The sequence below is a fragment of the Peromyscus californicus genome, unplaced genomic scaffold (assembly GCF_007827085.1).
Source record: "Peromyscus californicus insignis strain IS unplaced genomic scaffold, ASM782708v3 Scaffold_4__1_contigs__length_199733344, whole genome shotgun sequence".
Lineage (NCBI taxonomy): Eukaryota > Metazoa > Chordata > Mammalia > Rodentia > Cricetidae > Peromyscus > Peromyscus californicus.
In genome coordinates this window covers 100706398-100728924 of record NW_026294562.1, presented here as the reverse complement: position 1 = coordinate 100728924, position 22527 = coordinate 100706398, and the positions used below count along the sequence as shown (strand labels likewise).

The following is a 22527-nucleotide window of genomic DNA, read 5'->3' as shown; positions in this document are numbered from 1 at the left end:
AAATCAAATCAAAACAAAACAAAATGCCTTTCTCAGTGTCTCCTTATACCCCACAGGATTATGTGCCATGCTGACAAGGCAGGGAACCATCTCTTGGACCTGTTTCTCACATGGTGCCCATTGCCATGGTGACTACAGAGCAGAACCTCAGCCAGTGCCGTTCCCTGGGCACACCACATTCTTTGTCTCCCTTGTCTGGAATGTCCTCTCCTGACTCCTTTATCCTGTAGCTCTCATTTCCTTTGAGGACCCTTTCACAGCTCTCTCCCACGTGTTGTTTTTCTCAATATCCCCATTTTTCTCTTTTCAGAACTGATCTCATTATAGCATTCATCACATGAATTGATGGCATGAACACACGAACCATTGGAACAGTGAATTCATTAGGCTAAAAGAAACAAACCAATACTGTGCAAACATTTACTGAGTGGCATTTACTGCAGGTTCTGGAGATACAGAGATGAACTATTCAGATATCTGTCCTTGGAACCCAAATGATCTGCTTTATATATCTAATGCAAGACTGGGGACTGCCAGAGAATTGAGACTCAGCTCAGATCACTCTCTGGGTTTTCATCATGAAGCACAGAGAAAGTTTTATGAGGAGTTGTCGAGATGGCTCATCAGCTAAGGGGACTTCCTGTCAACCTAAAGACCTGAATTCAATTCCCTGGACCCACACAGTGGAGGGAGAAAACCAGCTCCCCTAGGTTGTCCTCTAGCCTCCACTCAAATGAGTGTGTACACACACACACACACACACACACACACACACACACACACACACCCCAAATGTAATCTTGGGGGCTGGAGAGATGGCTCAGCAGTTAAGAGCACTGACTGTTCTTCCAGAGGTCCTGAGTTCAATTCCCAACAATCACATGGTGGCTCACAACCATCTACAGTGGGATCTAATGCTTTCTTCTGGCATAAAGTTGTACATGCAGATAGAGCACCATCTACATTAAATAAACAAACAAACAAACAAATAAATAAATAAATAAATAAATAAAAAAAATCTTTTAAAAAAGAACAAATGTAGTTTCAAAAATATTAATAGATGCCGGGCGGTGGTGGCGCACGCCTTGGGATTCTTATGTACTTACCTGGGGCAGGTTTTCCAGGGTTAGGGTGAGGATGTGAGGAGACTGTGAGATTGAAAGCCTCTATTGGCATGAAAGATGGCAACTTCCCAGTGTCCTCTGTCAACTCCCCAGGACCAGCCATGCTCCCAAGCTAATGGGAGGAATAAGTAAGCAAGAGTCACAGACACTAATGTTCACATTGCTTAGGCCTGGGCCTTCCTGGATCCTGGAAACTTCTCTGCATAAAGTCACAGGTTTCCATCCAGCCTGTGGGCTCTGAGTTTATTTCTGAGTATTGGGAAATCCCATTCTGACCCTACCTTCCATTTTCCAGTCCTTTATTTATATAAACACAATGTAACAGGTAAAATTTCATTGCAGAAAGGGCCAGGCCCAAAAACCTCTTCCACAGACTCACAGAACAGTTGGAAACATGGTCAGGATATTAAATTTAAAAAAATAGGAGCTTGGGGATGAGAAATTATCTCTTTGTGGGCCCAGACAGTCAACAATAGGACCAAAGTAAGACCCGGATGCCCAGTGCCCATCCCATCCTATTCATCTGAGCACCACCAAAGCCCTCCTTCCCCATCTAGATTCCCTAACACTGTTTCTTTATCCCCACCTATCTAGTGTTGTGGACTATTATTTTAAGATGTGTTACACTTGTTTACGCTGTGGAACCTTTATTTAATGATGCAAAGATGTGTTGCATTCTTTTATGTTGCATTTGTTTAACTCTGTGAAGCTGTGTTACTTTGCCTGTCTAAAACACCTGATGGTCTAATAAAGCTCTGAATGGACAATAGCAAGACAGGAAAAAGGTGGGGCTGGCAGGCAGAGAGGATAAATAGAAGAAGAAATCTGGGAGGAAAGGATAAAGGAATAAGAGAGAAAGGAGGAGGACTTCAGGGGCCAGTCGGCCGGTCACCCAGCCACCCAGCCACCCAGCCACCCAGCCAGCCATGGAATAAGAGTAAGAGTAAGATATATAGAAATAAGAGAAAGTTAAAATCCCAGAGGCAAAAGGTAGATGGGATAATTTAAAGTTAAGAAAAGCTGCCGGGCGGTGGTGGCGCACGCCTTTAATCCCAGCACTTGGGAGGCAGAGCCAGGCGGATCGCTGTGAGTTCGAGGCCAGCCTGGGCTACCAAGTGAGTTCCAGGAAAGGTGCAAAGCTACACAGAGAAACCCTGTCTCGAAAAACCAAAAAAAAAAGAAAAGCTGACTAGCAACAAGCCAAGCCAAGGCCAGGCATTCATAAGAAAGAATAAACCTCTGCAAATGATTTATTTGGGAGCTGGGTGGTGGGCCCCCCAAAGAGCAAAACAACCAACAACAATCTCCTTCTGCCCAAGTTGGATTCTCCCTGGGCTCTAAACGTATAACCACTTTCTAACTCTTTGCCCTTGCACATGCTTCTTCGTATACTTTTTATTTCTATTTGTTCACCAAGAGGATTATCTCCTCAAGGCCCATTTCAGTGTTTCCTTCTTTAGAGAAAAAGTGTAAATTCATTTTTTTCCAGAGCCATGCATCTCTCCACTCCCTGTGCTCTCCTGATGTTCCCCACATATTTGATTTCAACCTCAACCATCTTCTTCCACCATTGTCTCAGTCCCCACTAGGCTGCATTTGTCTTTAGGGGCAGGATTTCCCCCTCCTGTTTCATCTTTCTCTTTCCAGAGCCTAACAACGTGTCTGGCACTCACTGACATTCAACAAATGTCACGAGCTAATTAGTCACCATGACTTGTTGAACCTGACTTGGAACCTTGGAAAGAAACTCTAAACTACTGGGGAATATCCATGTGTCCAGAGCTGTCAGGACGGGTCAGAGGTAAAAATCGTCTGAGATAGAGACCCTGTAAGGAAAACAAGAGAGGAAGGACATTTGGGGACAAAGATCATAGGAGAGCAAGTGAAATATCCAGAAGAAGGGCCTTGGAGACACAGAGACCATTCAGTCTCTGCCCTGTAGGAGCTTACAGTCTACTGGGATGACAAACAGAGACATGATTTTGAATAAAACTGGGCCACAGTAGACCAATTCCCCCTTATAAAAGCCTTTTTTGTGCTTGGTTCCAGGATACCACCCAATTCACCTTCTTCATCCTGTTTGGCTTACTACTTTTTTGTTTACTTGTTTTGGACAGGGTTTCTCTGTGTAACAGCCCTGGCTGTCCTGGAACTCACTTTGTAGACCAGGCTGGCCTTGAACTCACAAAGATCCACCTGCCTCTGCCTCCTGAGTGCTGGGATTAAAGGCATGCGCCACCATGCCTAGCAGTCTACTACTTATTAATAACGATGGGAACTGTTTTCCACCTTCATTCACTTTTGATGACCTCACCCCATCGTGTAGCTTAGACACCATAACTCCCAAGCATGAAATATCCAATCCAGCTCTTCCCACTGATCTGCAGACCCACATGCCTCTGTGCTCCCTCAACATCTCTAATCTAAAGTGCATTTCGCCGGGCGGTGGTGGCGCACGCCTTTAATCCCAGCACTCGGGAGGCAGAGCCAGGCGGATCTCTGTGAGTTCGAGGCCAGCCTGGGCTACCAAGTGAGTTCCAGGAAAGGCGCAAAGCTATACAGAGAAACCCTGTCTTGAAAAACCAAAAAAAAAAAAAAAGTGTAAAGTGCATTTCAAACTCAACAGAGAGTGTTCCACCAGAAACTTCCTCAGTTTTTTTAACCTCAAAAAAATGGCAACACTTATCTTCCAGTTGTTTGAGCCAAAATTTATGGTTCCTTTCTTCCATAAATGCTCTACAATTTATATCCTATCTGTCAGAAAACCTTGATTTCTTAACTTCTATTTTTGTTTTGTTTTGTTTTAGAGAAGGTCTCTCTATGTAATCCTGGCTGTTTTGGAACTCATTGTGTAAACCAGGCTGGCCTCAAACTCACAGAGATCTGCCTGCCTCTGCCTCCCAAATGCTGAGATTAAATGTGTACACCACCATGCCCAGCTGATTTCTCTATTTCTGACTTATTCAAAATTCATCCATTTCTTGTCCTATATTTCTGGATTTTTAAAAATTTTCTACCAAGTGAGTTCCAGGAGAGGCGCAAAGCTACACAGAGAAACCCTGTCTCGAAAAACCAAAAAAAAAAAAAAAATTTATTTTATCTTATGAGTTTTGCCCTATCAATTTTTTTTCTGGAGCTGAGGACCAAACCAGGCAAGCACTCTGCCACTGAACTAACCCTGCCTCCCCCCACAATGTTTTATATTTTATTGTTAGTATTTACTGCAATCTTACAACTTTAATTTATGTGTCCTTTATTAATCCCCCACTAGAATGGAAGCACAAAAAAGGGAAGGATGGTCTATTTTGTTCACTGTTGTATATTCACTACTCAAAATAGCAATACACATTTTTCTGGCTTTCTAGGTTTATTTGTTTGTTTGATTTTTGGAGACAGGGTCACTCTTTGTAGCCTTGGCTGGCCTGTAACTCACAGAGATCCTCCTACCTCTGCCTCCCAAATGGTGAGATTAAAGGCATCAGTAAATATTTAAGGCATGAACAAAAAGGATGATATTTCCAAAGGGTATATTTTACACTTTAATGAAAATCTGTTTTTCTGTTTGTTTTTGAGACACTTTTTTGTTGGTGTTTGTTTTTCGAGATAGGGTTTCAGTGTGTAGCCCTGATTGTCCTGGAACTGACGCTGTAGACTAGGCTGGCCTTAAACTAACAGAGATTCACCTGCTACACTGGGTGTGGTGGCACATGTGTTTAACCCCAGCCCTTGGGAGGCAGAGACAGGCCCATCTCCCTGAGTTCAAAGCCAACCTGCCTAAAAATCGAGTTGCAAGGCACCTAGGGCTGTTACACAGAGAAACCCTGTCTCGAAAAACAAAACAACAACAAAAAATGCACTGGTTGCTCTTCCAGAGGACCCATTCCCCAGCACTGCCATGGTGGCTCACAACCATCTTTAACTGCAGTTGGATTCTGGAGATCCAAAAATCTGTTCTGGGCTCTACAGGTACCAGGCACCAACATGGTGCAAATATATGTGTGTGTGTGTGTGTGTGTGTGTGTGTGTGTGTGTGTGTGTACAGGCCAAGCACTCATACACACAAGATAAAATTTTAAATTAAATAACTTAAAAAGAGGCCGACATGGTGCTGCACACCTTTAATACCAGCATGGGGCAAGGCAGGAAGATGAAGTCTCTGTGACTTGAGGCCAGCCTGGTTTACATAGTGAGTTTCAGGCCCGTCAAGAACATACAGTGAGACCTTGTCTCAAAAAAGAAAAGGCAATATTATGAATATGATGCAGTTCCGTGACAGAAGGTTTGTCTACCATGTTTAAGGTATCCTCACAAAAAGAAAAGAATGTGTTCAAACGGGAAACTGAGTCTGAGAGAACAGAAGGGTAAAGAGATGTTCCTGAAACGCAGCGACACACACAACGTTCATCCTCACACAAGGGAAAGAATGTGTTCAAACGGGAAACTGAGTCTGAGAGAACAGAAGGGTAAAGAGATGTTCCTGAAACGCAGCGACACACACAACGTTTGAACCAGCTAACACTGGAGGCCTTCAGTCCCAAGATGAGCACGCAAACACCACCTGATGACGGGGGCGGGACTAACTGGACGCTGGGGCGGGGCCAGGCAGAAGCACCCCGTTGGCCGGAAATTCAAGGCGGGGCCAATAGGTAGGCCCGGCAAATAAGTGTCCTCCCCCAACCAGTACGTGACTAAGGTACGTCAGCACCACTTCCGGTTTGGTAGGCTAGAGCGGGAAACAAAAGGAGACGGAGAACGCATGCGTTGAGTGGGTCCCGGATTCTGGTGGGTTCTTCCGCTCAGGCCTGGGGAAGCGCTTCCGGGTCGCTGCCGGCTGCCGGCTCTTGGCGCGGTAAGTGCGGAAACGAAGCTGTTGCCGTCTCCTTGCTCGTTCTTTCTTCCTGCTTCCAGAGAAACCCAGTTCCTTTGACTCGCCTCCCCAGCAACTCATCTCTTCGGCTCCTTTACGCTTAACGACATCCTGCTCATTGGCCGCTTCCTTGAGTCTAAGCCCCACCCATCACCCAAGTTCCGTCATTCATTGGTTTCACTTCCTGTCACCCAGCATTTCTTTCAGTTAATTGGCTTCAGCCAGGCCGCGCGCATTTTTGCGATTAGCTTCCCTATAAGGACAAAATCCTGTCAGAGACCCGCCCCTGCCTCCTTCCTGTTGGTCAAGCTCACAGTCATTATCATAATGAGCAAAGTATGGGCGGCGGTGGGTAGGGTTTTAGGATACAGATTCTGTCAGTACTTTTGGCATGAGGGTGGGCGCTGTTCGCCTGTCACACGGGCCTGGGGAGCTTTGGTCTAGGGAATGGCAGCGGCTAGTTCTGCGTGGATCCCATTAGAACAAAAGCTAGAGTAGAGGCGAGTGTGGTGGCTGGCGTACGCCTTTAATCCCAGCATTCGGGGGCTGAGGCATGCGGATCTCTGTGAGTTTGGGACTAGCCTGGTCTATATAGTGAGTTCCACACCAGCCAGGGCTACGTAGTGAGACCCTATCTCATTTAAAAAAAAAAAAAAAAAAAAAGAGAGACACCATTTCTGTTTTTCCTGCGCTCTTGCTACGTTACTGGGCCAGGATCCCTTCCTTGTGTGTGTTCTAAGTAAGCCCCACCCGGTGTGCGACCCAAAGTCAAGCTTACCTGTCACTGGGTCTTATGCGCTGATGGATTTTAATTCAGCTTCTTGATGATCTTCCTGGTCATCAGCTTTAATCCACAAAGTTGATTTTATTTGTTCTCTTACATGTCAGTTCATCATTCATTCCTCTATTTGTTTGTCTATTTATCCATGCTTCCTAGTAATTTATCCTTGGTTGTGTGTAGTGCAGTTTGACTGTGGTCAGTGAAAGAGGTGGTTCATGCTAACATTTTTGCACTGCTTGGATGTGATGTGAATCAAGAGTAAAAAATGAGTTTTATGATGTGTGTGTATGTTTAAAGAGAATTTTTCCTAGATCCCTGCTATTGCTAATTTTGTACATAATCACAATGCCACATTCCATCTCTGGTTCCCAGTCTCTTCTCTCCTTTAGCAGCATACAACTTTATCCATTATTTTATTTTGTTGTCAGAATAACTTTGAGGATGATATGATTGTTGTTATCCCCATTTTTACAGATGAGGAAACTGAGGCCCAGAGAGGTTAAGTGTATTGGCCAAAGTCAAACAGCTAGTAAGTGATGGAGCCAGGACTCAAACTCAGGTCTGTCTGATTTCAAGAGGGAAGGGAAGCTTCTCTGCTACCTCCCACTCCACCCCACCCCTAAATCAAATTACAACTGCATTGAAACAAAACAAAACATATTCACTTGACCCTTTCCCTCAGCTTAGGAGCCATGTCCACTTTGTTCCCTTCCCTGTTCCCTCGTGTGACTGAGACATTGTGGTTTAATCTGGATCGACCCTGTGTGGAGGAGACAGAGCTGCAGCAGCAGGAGCAGCAGCATCAGGCCTGGGTGAGTGAGGACCAAGCTCAGCATGGAGATGACCTCTGGGTCATGACCTTGCCTTATACTGGAAACCTGCTTAGGAAAAGTATTTTTTCTCTGGGTTGGGAATAATCAAGCTGGGTACTTGGAGGCTAAAGCTCTCATTTTGTGGTACCCTAACTGGCTGAGGGACCATAGGACTTCAGGGCTAGGTTAGATGTCAAGCTCCTGACAGTCTAAGTTCTTTTCTATAAATCACAGAACTTAATCATTTTAAATTAATTACTTAATGAAGACCTACAATATTCTAGGCCAAGTGTCTCACTTCACCCTCACCAGAATTACATGAGAAAACTGAGACCAAAAGACTCATTTACATATGTCCATCAATTTTATCAGGAGCAGATGACAGGAAAAGGGGGGAATTGAATCTTCCTGAGAACTGGGGGTTGGGGGAATCTTTGTTTCAACATTTGGGGGTCTTCTAAGGGGTGTAGTAAGCTAGTCCCATGCCCTTGACCTGCTGTGCTTGGGCCTTGGCCCTGCTTTTCCCCACACGCCTTTGCCCACAGCTCCAAAGCATCGCAGAGAAAGACAACAACCTGGTACCTATTGGCAAGCCAGCCTCAGAGGTGAGTGGCTGGCTGGGGGGCGGGGGCGGTTTGTGAAGCCTTGCTTCTGTCTCAGAACAATTGTGGTTCTCAACCTGGGTAGACAGCTAAAGTGGGAACTTGAGGAGGCAGGCATCGGGCCTAGCACTAAGGTCCTTCAGGTCATGCTGCAGCCTGCCATACCAAGGTGGGCAGGGTTAGGAAGGAGGAGGCTCCAAGTAGGCCAGCTCTTGACCTGGTCCAGGTAGCCCTGAGACCTACAGATTCTCTCTTGCCCTACCAGCACTATGATGATGAGGAAGAAGAGGATGATGAAGATGATGAGGACAGTGAAGAGGATTCAGAAGATGATGAGGACATGCAGGACATGGATGAGATGAATGACTATAATGAGTCACCTGATGATGGAGAGGTCAATGAGGTAGGCGGGGTGTAAGGGAGTGCCTTTGTTCCTAGGCTCCTGCCCCTGATATAATTGATGGTCAAGGGATGCAGAAACCCTGGCTCTACCCAGGGGCAGGATCTGGGCTGAGGCTGGCTGAGGCCCCTCCCCACCCACACCCAGCCTCCTCTTCAGGTGGACATGGAAGGCAACGAACAGGATCAGGACCAGTGGATGATCTAGGTAGACAAGCCAAGGTGGCCTCAGGGTGATTCCAGGCCACCCCAACCTATCTTGCATCCACAGCTTCAGCCCCTCAGCCTGCAGAACCAGCTTGTGGCTGTAGTGTCTAAAGCTTTCCCTTAGGCACTTTCTCAGCTGCTGCCAGGACAAGGTTTCCTTGGGCCCTCCCAGGCCATCAGTCTTCCCTTGAATCCCTAGAGCCTGAGCCCATCCCACCTTCCTGGCTGGTACCTCATTCCTTGGTTGCCAGGTGTGGTCCCTTTCTAACCCTCTTTAATAAAGACACAGGACTGATTCTTTCCCCCAATGTCTATTCCCTGTTTGTTGGTGGGACCCAGAGAAGTCCAGTATCTTTTCTTGGACATTGGGAAGGGGTCATTTAAGGGATCTCAAGCAAACCTAATGGACCAAGTGGGCCAGGATTGGGGCCCAGCCTTCTCTGGTTGATAATTCCTGTGGCCTAGCTTGCACCCAGATGCTCTACAGGGCCTCATTATCTACAGCTGCCTCTGATCCCATCCAGAAGCTGTCTGAGACTCACAGCTGGGATTCTCTGGGCACTGCCAGCCAGCTGTCTTCTTTTTGTAGTAATTTATTTATTTTATGCTTAGAGATTTTTGTCTGTCTGTCTGTATGTATATCACATGTGTGCCTGTGCCATGTGAGTGCTGGGAATTGAACCCAAGTTCTCTAGATGGAGAGCAACAGCCAGTGCTCTTAACTGTTGAGCCATCTTTCCAGCCCCTTAGTGTTAAGAGAATAGACTGAATCTCAGAAGAGGGAAGGGCTCACCTGGAGGGAGCAGTCAATAACAGAACTAGGTTGAGGGCTCAAGCCTCTTGCTTCCAGTCTCTGGTTTTCTAGGAGAGGACCTTGTGAGACCAAGGAGACTGAGACTTTGACACTTTGGATCGGTATGGAGGATGGGGTCGGGCAAAGTTGAGAAGAAAGCCTCCCCAGCCTGAACCTAGCAAATACTGGACACTAAACAAAAAGGGAAAGGGGATATTCTGAGGTCCTTGCTTGAATGGGGTTGGGATTGTATCAGTAAATATCCCAGGTTCTGAATCTCAGCCAGGTCCAGCATAGGTGAGTTGGGCTATGCCATCCTTGATGGCAGGGAAGTCTGGGAGGCTGGTGTGGTGGAGGCGACAGCGATAGCGGCCGCAGCTCTTGGTGTACTGTAGGAAGCGGGGTGCACCAGGAAAAAGCACATGGTCAGCCAATACTGTGGCACCATTTGGAAGCAAAGCATGGGCCTCCAGTAGCTGCAGATCCCTTAAGTAATATCGAGGTCGGTGTGCCAGGAGCACCAGATCTGCCCGATTCAGCTGGTGCTGAGCTCTTAGACGTGGGATCACTTCCTCTGAGCTTCCCGCAATGAGTTCCACCTGTGGGGAAAGCCATAGCGAAGGTGAGAATAAGGAGGAATGCTTTCCCACTCCAGACCCCTCGGGATCTGGCTGATGTCATGCCAGGCACAGGTCTAGGCCCTCATGAGTGTCTCACATTTCCTCTGGCCTCAGAAATCCAGAAGTCAGCATCACTATTGTAATTTCCATTATGTGTCCATGAAGAAGCTGAGAATCAGAGGATATGTGCTTTACCTGAGGTCACACAACTAACTGAACAGTAAGCTTTGGACTCAGGTTTGCTTGGCTATGGGGAGCCTCCTCTTAGCTGCTGCTTTCATAGTCCAGTAGGAAATAAGAGCAAATGACTCTGGATTGAGGGGGTAGGAGCTACATGCCCTCCAGTATGCCAGCTGCCTGAATGGAGCTGCTTCCTTGAATGGGAGGCCCTCACAAAAGAGGCCTGGCTAGAGCAATTCCTGGGGTAGTTGAGGAGAGACCAGCTTTGGGGAGATGGGAGTCTGACCATTTGCTCATCGAAGCCAGCCAGCCGGATGAGTTTTTCAGCCACTGCTGCTGTACGAGGGTCCTGCTCCACAGTGAGAAGGCGACTCCCAGGGGGCAAAGCGCGTGCGATATGCAGTGTAGAATATCCGCAGTAGGTGCCCAGCTCCAGCACACAGGCAGGGGCCTTCTCTTCCACCAACCGCATCAGAATCTGACCTATGGGGCAAGATGGCTGTTGTAGAAAGCATCCATAATGGGTGTGCCCAGAATCCAACATGCTGCTGTGCTTTCTTCCTGTTGTATTTAGAGATGAGGCTGACAGGGTGACTGCCCTTTCCCACTCCTGTCTCCATCCACCTGGCCAACTTGAATCCAGGCATTCTAGACTCAGTTTAAATGTTCCTTCCTCCAGGAGGGCCCAGGCAAAAACAACCACCCCACCTTCCAGATTCCTGAGACATTTTCAGTTTCATACTCAAATCCCTACACTACCCTATTGCTCGTTGACTTTTTGATTTTGGAATTGGATACACGTCTTAATACTTAGAAATACTGTGCTGTCTAAGCAGACAGCTGTCCTGAATTAGATGTGGAAGTCTCTGGTAGGGAAGAAAGTCTAGAACAGATCATTACAAAGCTCTGAGTTATGATTATTCCCCTGTGTTATGCTCTTTGAGGCCAGCATTTGTGGCTGGTTCACCCTCTGTGACTTCTACCTCCTCCCTCAGCACCTGGTACAAAAGAGTGGCAATAAATGTCTGCTGGATAATTGAATATCTTGGTCCAGGCTTCTCATTTCCAAATGAAAAAAAAAGTCATAAACACAATCATGAAGCTTCCTATTTACCCAGTAAAGCAGTGGGTAATGCCAGATCTTTCTTCACCATCTTGGGATTATTTCTGAAACAGAAGGCTAAGGAAGGGGACACTGACCTTTAACAGGGCCCATGTGGCTCAGGTACTCGCAGCAGCTGCTCCAGTGGTCTAGAGTGGTGAGGATGTGACCAGGGTCTCCAGGCAGGGCATGGGTGAGCACGTAGCTGAAGGCCCGCTCCTCAATTCGAAGTCCTGACAGGCAGTCCCTGAAGCTTCTTAGCAGGACTGTACGCACCAGCAGTCGGAAATGATGCCGGTATCTCACCAGCAGCGTCACCACGAGTGGCAGGAATGCCAGTGCAATGGCAGGGGACATTGTCCCTACCTGGGTCCTAGGATAGAGGGAGGCTGGGAGGGAAACCTACATGTACCATTTGCCTGTCATTTGTGCAGCCTTTATCAGTTGCAACTCTTATCGAAACTGGCTGAGAGAGGCTGACTTTTGCCAGAGACACAGCAGAACTGGAATTTGAATCCAGCCTATGCACTTTCCATGCCTGTGTTTAGCACCCTACCTCAACTATTTTTGGTTGTGAGCCTAGCCTTTAACGACTGAGCTACCCCTCCAGCCCACCCTACCTCAACTATATCTCTTTTAGTCATGACTGGAGATCCATTTCTATATTGTTCCCTATCCCCACCCACTTTTTGACTTCCCTAACATCACTCTTCTTCAGGACCTTTTTCATCAGTTTCTTGGGGTATCTTCCTGCCACCATACTCTGATCCATTCATTATAGTGTAGCCAAAGAGAAAAGCTTGCCGGGCATACACCTTTAATCCCAGCACTCAGGAGGCACAGAGCCAGGCGGATCTCTGTGAGTTCAAGGCCAGCCTGGTTACAAAGTAAGATCCAGGACAGGAACCAAAACCACATGGAGAAACCCTGTCTCGAAAACCAAACACACACACACACACACACACACACACACACACACACACACACACACACATACACACACACACACACACACACACTAAAAACAAAAATTAAAAACCAAAAAACAACAGAAAAAAGCATTGTGTTCAAATCACTTCACACTCCCACTATGCTCTGCTTCAGTAAATGGTATCAAAACACTGCCTACAGCTGGAGAGATGGCTCAATGGTTAAAAGGACTTGCTGCTCTTCAGAGGACCTCGGTTCAGTCCCAGCACTCACATGGTGGCTCACCAACATTTATAACCCCAGTTCCAGGAGATCCAACCCCTCTTCTGACCTTCAAGGGCTCACACAGTGATGAACATGAGTATAAGCAAAACACAAAATCTTAACAGCAAAAACAAAACAAATTGGAGAGATGGCTCAATGGTTAAGAGCACTGAATGCTCTTCAAAGTTTCTCAGCACCCACATCTGGTTGCTCTCAACTGTCTGTAACTTCAGTCTCAGGGGATCTGAAGCCCTTTTCTGGTCTCTGCAGGCACTGCATTGCACATGGTGCACAGAAGTCATTCAGGCAAAGCATGCATACATATAAAATAGAATAAAATCTTTTAAAAATAAATACTATCATAGTATTTTGGTGTACACTTGTAATCTCATCATGAGGAAGGTCAAGGTAGAAGGATCTCAAGTTTGAAGCCAACCTGGTCTACATTTGAGACCCTGTCTGAAAAATAAATTCACCCTCTATACCATGTTAGGCTGGACTGTCTTTTTTCCATCCAAGAGCTCTTCCTGTCTGCTCTGCTCTTGAGATGTTCATCCTCCTTGGTTCTATGTATTTTCTCCAGTCCTGTTTCATCTTTTGTATTCCCCTCCACTAAGAATTTGCTTTATATGTGAAACATGCACACACCCCACTTTTCACACCATTCAGCTTTCTTCTCAGGACCTTATATAGGGGATAGCTGTCCTTTTTTCTCCCACTGCTCCCCTGCCCACATCTGACCTTGGCAAGCTATTTATGCAAAACCCTTGGTTGGAAAGGGAGTGTAAGCTAAAATTTAGAGTATATGAATGAATGTGAAGAAGTTTGTGATTTGGGAATGAATTGGTGTGCTTGAAAACCCACAAGGCCCTGCTTACCTGGGCTGAAGGCTCCTAGGAAAGACCAGAGTACCGGAATTGGAAGTCCTTGAGAGGAATAACCCTGAAGAAGGAGGCTGGACCTGATTTCAATTATTGATGCTGAGGCTGTTGTTACCTGAGACCTGCAGTTCGGGTTACCAGGCCCAGGGACAAACTTCAGCTGCCTTCCCCTGCACACCCACCCCAGGAACCCTAGAGAAACTTAGCAAAACTCTAGGGTCTTGATTTGAAGAATGAATAAAAGCTGCTAGGTCTGGTGACTTCTCCAACCCCTTGGGATCAGGACATGGGGCATGATTGATATAAGCCAAAATAATTGAGACTTATATATTCAGTTCAAAATCCAAGTTTTCTGTAAGTAAGTGTTAGGGCATAGGTCACAAAGAGGAGTTAGACTCTGTCCCTGTCTTTCAGTGGCTCACATTTGATAGAAGAGATTAAGTCAGAAACAATAAAATACACTGTGATCACCAGACTAGGGAATTCAACAATTATGAGGGAGTGGCACACTGTAGGCAGTAAATATTTGTGGTTTTGTTTTGTTTTTTAAGATTTATTATGTATACAGTGTTCTCCCTGCACACCAGAAGAGGGCACCAGATCTTATTATAGATGGCTGTGAGCCACCATGTGGTTGCTGGGAATTGAACTCAGGACCTCTAGAAGAGCAGCCAGTGCTCTTAACCTCTGAGCCATCTCTCCAGCCTTTGGAGTTTGTTTTAAATTTATATATATGCATGTTTGGTCTGCATGTGTGTCTGTGCACCCTGTACGTGTATGAGGCCAGAAGAGGGTGTCTTTTTTTTTTTTTTTTTTGGTTTTTTGAGACAGGGTTTCTCTGTGTAGTTTTGCGCCTTTCCTGGAACTCGCTTTGTAGACCAGGCTGGCCTCGAACTCACAGAGATCCGCCTGGCTCTGCCTCCCCAGTGCTGGGATTAAAGGCGTGCGCCACCACCACCCGGCCGAAGAGGGTGTCTTTTATCCTGGGACTAGAGTTATAGATGACTGTGAACCACCATGTGGTGGATGCTTGGAATTGAACTTGGGTCCCCTGGAGGAGCAGCCTGTGCTCCTAGTCACTGAGTTGTCTCTAGCCCTAACATTTGCTAATTTAGTAACTGAATGCCATCGGATTAAGTAGAGACAGAGGTGCTCAGAATAGGATCAGAAAAGGCAAACAGGAAGATGTGTATTTGGGTTTTGAAGATTGTAATTTCTGATTTGGAGGGAGGAGTGTGTGCCATTTGCCTGCACAGGCCGAATTCACCTTAATCAAGAAACTGCCAAATAAGGGACTAGAAAGATGGCTCAGTGGCTAGAAGTCACCTGCCAGAAAGCCTGACAACCTGACTTCAATCCCTAAGAACCATATGGTGGAAAGAGAAAACCAACTCCCACAAGTTGTTCCGTGACCTCCATATGTGCACCATGACACATGTGTTCACACTCATATATGTACTCAAAATAAATAAAAATACAGTTTTGCCGGGCATAGTGACACATGCCTTTAATCCTAGCACTCGAAAGGCAGAGGCAAGCGGCTCTCTAAATTCGAGGCCAGCCTGGTCTACACAGCGAATTTTAGACCAGCTAGGGTTACATAGTGAGGCCTTGGACGGACACACACACACACACGGACACACACACACACACACACACACACACACACACGGACACACACACACACACACACACACGGACACACACACACACACACACACACACGGACACACACACACGGACACACACACACACACAGTCAAATAGCTCCCGAGTTAAGCACATCCAACACACACACACACACACACACACACACACACACACACACACACACACACACACACACAGTCAAATAGCTCCCGAGTTAAGCACATCCAATTCAACTCCACGATGCTACTCGCCCCTCTCGTGGCACTGAAGAGTTAATCGTGACAGATCTCGGGCCCACAAAGGTGGCCTTGACACCATGTGATCAGACACACTCAACTCGCACTCCGGCCAGGGGACGAAAGGACTCAGAGCTAGAGACTGGGACAACAAAATCATGTGACGCTCCTCTCGAATCACGTGCCACGCGGCCTGTCACGTAGGACGCGCTTTTCCATTGGTTGGTGATGGTCACGCGGAGGGGCGGGACCGGAAGCCGAGATTTGGCTGTGGTGCCCGAGAGACTTTGGGACAGGCTAGGCGGGGGAGGGGAGCGAGAGGCAGCCCCGGGTCATGTGACCGGAAAGGCTCCTGACGGACGCCGTCCCTCCTCGGCGCCGCCTGAGCGCCCGGCCCGACCCCGCCATGGGGTGCTGCTATAGCAGCGAAAACGAGGACTCGGACCAGGTGCGGCCGCGGCTGGCGGGGTTTGGGACTGTGGGCTACGACCGCGGGACGTGGGGCCCAGAAAAAAGCCCGCAGCGGCCGGGAGCTGGACTGCAGGCTCGCTGAGTACGGAGGCCTGGAGGGGACAGATTACAGAGGACGCCAAGCCGGGCTCCTACCCTCTTAAAGATCTAGTTTTACTCCAGCCTAGGGTTACGCCGCCGGCCGCCTGCCTCGGCCCCTCCCCCTCCACTTTCCAGTACCCTCGTACTTTGACAGCCTGAATCCTCAGACTGGGTTTCTGGGAAGCATTTGCTTTCTCGGATTCCTGTGCCTTCACTGCTGATTGTATAAGGACTTTACGAACCCATTCTAGAGATAGGTAATTTGAGGCTTAGTCTCCCGAAATAAATCAGAAATTTGTGTATGTTCTGTTACTGGTGTTAAAGATGTAATGTCACTGCTGGCCTAGTGTCGGAAGGCCTCTGGAAGTTGGTGGCGTTTGAGTTGGCCAGTGAAGAATTTAATAGAGTGAAGACATCGGGACTTCAGGGAAGCAATAGAGTTTAGCTTTGATCCATGTAGAGGAAAGAAGGGATAGTGAGCTCATTTGTTTGAGTTTGGCTTGCTGTTCCTGCCTGTGCCTGAAGGTTCCTCTAACTAGAGAGTGCCTCTCTGAAAAATGTGACTGTAGAGTTTTTCCTTGCGAGAAAACAGTAGCTTGGAGAGACTTAGTGTTTTGTATTTTAAATTTTCCATCTTTCCCTTGGTGCATTCTCATTTCTCTCCATACCACAATCCCTGTCCTTTTGCCTGACCACTTTTGAGGAGGGGAGACTTGCAAGGCTGGGTCTCAGGCCACTGGCCATACCTTTTATAGTTGCCTCAAAGCCTGAGTTCTGCTTTCTATACACAGTAGGCACCGAGCCATAAAGAACAGTTTCACTCAGTCTAGTGGAGGATACAGTCAGAGAAATAAGTGCTATCACTGTACTTGGGAAGTTGTTTTTTCCCCAGTGAAGGTACTTTGGGTTAAGAACTTCAGTTTAGGAAAATGTGATTTGTATGGCAGTGTGAGTGGTTCCTGATCAGGTTATTTGACCTGAGTTTGACATGCCCTGTGGCAAGAATCTTTCACTTCATCCTGACCTGCTAACGGAGAGAACAGCAAAAACAGGAACCCACCACAAAACATCAAAAAAAGGAGAGGGCAGTATTCCTGCCTAGAGGGAAAATGTCTCTTAAAGCATGTGGTCTTTTATGGGGAAAGGATACCAAACTTCTAGGAGGGAGAGCTGGACTTGCTTCTCTCCCAAAATTCTACCTTCCCCTTGTTTGAGTCTTGTCTCTGGCTGAGACAAGGTCTCATGTAGCCCAGACTGGCAGACCTGCTATGTAGTTGAGAATGACCTTGAACTTCTGATTCTCCTGCTTCTGCCTGAGTGCTGGGATCGCAAGTTTGTGCCATCCATGTCCAGTTTATGCAGTAGTGGAGATCAAACCCAGGGCTTTATGCTTGCTGGGCATGTGCTGTACCAATGTGCTGTACTGATACGGTCATATCCCCAGTCCCCTCTTAAGTAGGCCCTCCTATCTTCATCACGGTCTGACCCTTTAGTATAAGAAGAAAGCCATCCCTGTTGGCTTACGCTTAGAATCCCAACACTTTGGAGGCTGAAAAGGAGAACTGCTTCAAGTTTGGTCAGTCTGGTTACATAGTGAGTTTTAGGCCAGTTTTGAGGTACACAATGAGTCTCTGTCTCAAAGAAAGAGAATGTACAAACATTATGGTCTTCAGAAGGCTTTTACATTGACCGGTCATATGAGTTAACATCTGTTTAAAACTGAGGGAAAAGTTCAGAGGATCTAAGATTTAGCTAACCTTAGAAGTACTCTAGCCAAGGTGTTTGTAAGCACAAGACATGTGCTTCATGTGCTGGGAGAAGCTCTGAGGTACTCCGTTGTGGGCAGACACCATGGGTCTATGCTAAAGTAGATAGTGAAATCTTGACTCAGGCTGTATTGGCTTGGGAGGCAAACTTTGATATGACAAACTTAGCCCATGTACCACTCATTCTTTGGGTGTCAGGTTATGTTAACTTTTTTTTTGGGCGGCGGCGGCGGGGCGGGGGGCGGGGGGGGGGGGGCATATCTCTATGAAGCCTTGACTGGCCTGGAACTTGCTATGTAGACCAGGCTGTTTTTAACTCAGAGATCTTCCTGCCTTGCCGGAGTGCTGGGATTAAAGGTGTGCATCACTACTCTTAGCTCAGTTTGTCTGCTCTTTGGAGTTGCTGGGCCTCTTCAGGAAATTAGAAACACAACCTTGTTCTTGAACTCCTGATGGGATGGGGGTGAAGATTTGTCAGGAATGGGGCTGGGAAAAGCAGGCATAGAAAATATTTTTGAGTCTCATTATGAGCCAGCTTTCCTTACAGAGCCTTTCATCTTTGACAAACACTTTATCTTTCTAGCCTGTTAATACTGAGGAAGGAGAAAGAATGTCTGGGAACCTAGAGGTAATGGGGCAGAAGGCCACAGATGCTTCCTTTTGCCAGGGTGAACTGGGTCAAATGGCCTGAGGAGGAAGAGCAAGGTGGAAGGGTTGAGCCTGTCTGGGGTGGGGCAGGCAAGACCAGGAGGAAGTAGCTCTCTGGAGGGAGAGTTTGGGCAAGGGAAGCTGGCTCCTGCAGCAGGGGAACTGGTAGGAACTCTCCAGGCTGGGAGGAGAGTGCTGAGGCTGGCAGTTGAGCACTAAGGTTGATGGGTCAGCATTGGCTAGCACTCCCCTCCTCCTTCACACTATACTCCTTCACAAGTGGCCTGTCCTAGCTTTCTATGGACTGAATAGACATCCAGCAGGTCTGCTTATCCAGATTGCACCTGACACAAAACCAGCAGAGATCTGCAGTTGATGGACTCAAGGCAGTGTTGAGCCTAGAAGGCAGTAGATTAGAACCAGGGCCTGAACCAGGACAAGGAAAATACAGTTCCAGAAGATGGAGACTTGGTTTAGTTCTAGATCAGTTCTGGTGGTTGTGCTTGTCTATACAGGCTAATAGTAGCAGGGCTGCTAAAGACTGAGGAGGCTGTGTTGGGCAAAGAGTGTAGTTTGGCAGGGAGAAACAGCTGTACTGTTGCTCTGAGTTCAGCATATAATAGGTACCAGGCCACAGGAGGTGAACGCCTGAGAGGAGAAAAGAACACCCAGAACATACCTGTAATCACAGCACTGGGGGAGGTAGAGGCTGGACACTGGCAAGTTCCAGGCCAGTTTGGTTATATAGTACTAGGGCATCCTGGGGAACATAGAAAGACTGTGTTGTGTGCATGTGTGAGTTGTGTTTCTTGTGGAGGCTTTACAAAGATCCTGGAGAGAAAGAAGAAGAGAGGTTATTGGTGGTTGTGTCTAAGTTGTGGGCTTGGAGTTTCTGCACTAAGGTAACGTGAGGAATGACAAGATACGATGGGCCTGCTTTCTCTTGGGGTCCAGGGCCTTGTCTGGCCTCACCAGGGCCTCACGATGTTGGGGGCCAGCATCTTTGCTGGGTAGTACTTGATCCAGGGAACCAGGAAGGCTGTTCTTGGGTTCTGACTTGTATTGATTTCTCCTCTGTACCCTTATTTTGATACTTTCCCACTTCCTCTGACTTGGTTTCCAATAACCTTTGTCCAGTAGGTGTTTGACCAGTTCACTGAGGCTCCAGGACTGTTGTGGAATGCCTGCTTTGTTCCTCTCTGAATTTTTCAGGTTCTCTAGGTTCATCCTAGACCACTGACTTTGGATCAGTCAGAGAATGAATGTTTTTTGACTTTGGATCCATCTGGATACTTCAGTTCTCTTTATAAAAATAGTTTTAGGATTTAAAGGTCAGAGCTGGTCTGAGGAGAGGACCTATGAGAAGAAATGAAGGTCCTGGGGCTGACTTTTCTCTACTGGCCTCTGCTAGGATCGGGAGGAGCGGAAGCTATTGCTGGACCCCAGTAGCACCCCCACCAAAGCCCTCAATGGAGCCGAGCCCAACTACCACAGCCTACCTTCAGCTCGCACAGATGAGCAGGCCCTGCTTTCTTCCATCCTTGCCAAGACAGCTAGGTGAGTGTCATAGGACCAGGCTGGGGCAGAGGCAGCCAGGCTTCTGGGATAGGACAAGGTCACTAGGGAGAGATGCCTCTGGGTTCTGCCCTGTTACAATGGGCAGGTGGGAGGGAGTACTAGTGTTAGATAGCATTGGACTTGGCACCTAGCACTGATTCTTGTCTGTGCCTCTCCGAAGCACTTGTCATGTCTTCTCTTTCTTCTCTTCAAAGCAACATCATCGATGTGTCTGCTGCAGACTCCCAGGGCATGGAGCAGCATGAGTACATGGACCGGGCAAGGCAGTACAGGTGAGCACAGGGCCAGCCTCCTAGTCATTCCTTTCTAGCTTTGGAGTCTGGTCCCCTGTCCAGGCTCTTCATTTGGGTGCAGCCCAGAAAACTGACTACAGATCCCTTAGATGCCTCAGGCATTCAAGTCAGCCCTGTGTGCCCAATACATTTGATCAAGGGTGACCAGGCCAAAGGAGTACAGTCAAGTGAGTTGGTGATGAGCTGTACCCTGTCACCATGGTCCCCTGGCCTGAGGGAGTGAAGCTTGCCTGGGCAGGGCAGGACAGGACAGGGCAAGCTTTGGCCTAATTGTCCTTCCATGATCCCTCCCTCCTGGCCAGTACTCGCTTGGCTGTGCTTAGCAGCAGTCTGACCCATTGGAAGAAGCTGCCGCCGCTGCCGTCTCTCACCAGCCAGCCCCACCAAGTGCTGGCCAGCGAGCCCATCCCCTTCTCGGACTTGCAGCAGGTGAGCACTCCGGGCCTGTCCCCGCCCCCTTCCCACACTGCTTCACGGGAGGGAGGGAGCCTGGCACTTGGTGAGCCCAGCGTATTTCCACCTTGTTCTCTTAGTCTTCATAGCCGTCTTAGTTCTTCCCCGTAGCCTTTACTTTCCCAGCATCTGCCCTTGTTTTTGTCCACTCCCCACTCTTCTCCCTCCCTCTTCCTCTCTCTCACTTCCTTCCAAAGATAAAACCCAGGACTTGGTGCATGCTAAGCAAGTGTTCTACCAGTAAGCTACAACCTAACCCTTGTTTTTTGAGAGGACTCACTGTTACAGCCCAGGCTGGCAATTGAACTTGTGACCCTCCTGATTTAGCCTCCTGAGTAGTGGGATTACAGGCAAGCACCACCACACCCAGTTCTTTCTGGCTTTCAGTCCCTCCTCAGGCCTTTTCTTTATTGCTCTCCCAGCTCTCCCTCTCATGTCTGTTCTTTTCCTCCCTGGCTCCTGTCTCAGGTCTCCAGGATAGCTGCTTATGCCTACAGTGCACTTTCTCAGATCCGTGTGGACGCGAAAGAAGAGCTGGTTGTTCAGTTTGGGATCCCATGAAGAGAGGGGTCCTGGGACAGCTCTTCCCTCCTCTCCATCCCGTCTCCACCCCACCTCTTCTGGCCCCCAGCCTCACTGTGGCTTTCTACAGTACTTAACCTGCTACTAATCACGGAGAAGAATATGGAGGAAAAGAATAAGGCTAGAAGCCTGAGCAAGTGAGGACTAAGCGAGGGGGGAGAACCGATCGCCACCGGCCTTCAAGTCCTGGCTGGGGTGAGGTTGGGCCAAGAGGACAGGGCCTGGCAGATCTGCACAGTCATTGGGAAGATGGAGATACCCCTGTAGGGGTGAACACCGGGAGACCTAGGGGATCCCCTTCCCACCCTTTCTCTTGGCCTCCAATTCACTCCTGTCCCCTTCCCTGACTTGGTGCTCAGAGGCACCTCACTAGGGATTACGACCAGGGTCTAGATGAGCTTGAATCTGAATTGAGTTTGTATTTCTAGCACCCTGGGTTTTTACATGTTTGGTCTTTTTGTTTTTGTTTGTCACCCCTCGATAAAGGAAGTATATTCATTTGTGTTGCTGGTTCAACCTGCTCTGTCCTGCCCACCACTCCACTATTTATTTTGGCTATTCAAGTTTGTGAGAAGTGAGATGCAGAGGAATGTCTTCAGCAGCATTAAGGAGGAATCCAGGAGATAAAAGTTCAAGGTTGCCAGGTCTTAGCTGATATAGTGTTGGGTAACCTTAGGTAGGATGAGACCATTCATTTCCCCCTCTCTACTGATGGTAACACTGTCACAGCTGTACAGACTTGAACCGGAGGCAGCTGTGACTGTTGGAGACTTGCCTCAGACTCAGTAGGCTTACACATAGCCCCTAGGAGTGGGAGGGTGGGAGGAGGTCATACTCCGATGGTTATTCTTTTCAGGAAATGATTTTTTTTTTTTTTTTAGACAGGATCTCACTATGTAGTTTTGGCTGGCCTAGAACTCACCATGTAGACCAGGCTGGCCCTGAACTCACAGAGATCTGACTGCCTCTGCCTCTAGTGCTGGGATTAAAGGTATGTGCTACCACCACCCACTAGGAAATGAAATCTTAACCAGAATCACAACCTGAGAGTAAAACTACTCTGCTCTAATAGAAATAGATCACAGCTATTTTCTGGCCCTACTCTAGAGGCTGATGGCAGCTCTGCACACCTTGGCACTTTATGAAGATTTTGGGTGAGGCATGGTGGCTTACTCCTGTTAATACCAGCACTCAGGAGACTACAGCA

General features: G+C 47.7%; 3 protein-coding genes across 8 annotated transcripts; 2 read left to right on the top strand and 1 right to left on the bottom strand.

Moving 5' to 3' along the window:
- The first annotated feature begins 5844 nt into the window (after positions 1-5844).
- Anapc15 (anaphase promoting complex subunit 15) lies at positions 5845-9094 on the top strand. 6 transcript variants are annotated; one of them, XM_052761073.1, is made up of 6 exons: positions 5845-5973; positions 7247-7331; positions 7455-7584; positions 8130-8189; positions 8452-8589; positions 8734-9094. In XM_052761073.1, exons 2-6 carry the CDS (start codon positions 7309-7311, stop codon positions 8791-8793), a joined length of 411 nt encoding a protein of 136 aa, XP_052617033.1. In that variant the 5' UTR covers positions 5845-5973; positions 7247-7308; the 3' UTR covers positions 8794-9094. The 6 variants fall into 6 exon arrangements, with proteins under 6 accessions (XP_052617033.1, XP_052617037.1, XP_052617038.1 ...); XM_052761077.1 differs by having other exon boundaries at positions 5847-5973; positions 8746-9094; XM_052761078.1 differs by having other exon boundaries at positions 5944-5973; positions 7460-7584.
- A 122-nt stretch (positions 9095-9216) lies between these two features.
- On the bottom strand, positions 9217-14347 carry Tomt (transmembrane O-methyltransferase). The gene is made up of 3 exons (XM_052761062.1): positions 11586-14347; positions 10672-10868; positions 9217-10184 (listed from the first exon to the last, which is right to left on the bottom strand). The coding sequence occupies exons 1-3, from the start codon at positions 11842-11844 to the stop codon at positions 9864-9866; spliced, it is 777 nt and encodes a 258-aa protein (XP_052617022.1). The 5' UTR covers positions 11845-14347; the 3' UTR covers positions 9217-9863.
- Positions 14348-15731: 1384 nt separating this feature from the next.
- Lamtor1 (late endosomal/lysosomal adaptor, MAPK and MTOR activator 1) lies at positions 15732-21818 on the top strand. The gene is made up of 5 exons (XM_052761072.1): positions 15732-15896; positions 19826-19971; positions 20187-20264; positions 20588-20714; positions 21207-21818. Exons 1-5 carry the CDS (start codon positions 15855-15857, stop codon positions 21297-21299), a joined length of 486 nt encoding a protein of 161 aa, XP_052617032.1. The 5' UTR covers positions 15732-15854; the 3' UTR covers positions 21300-21818.
- Positions 21819-22527: the final 709 nt, after the last annotated feature.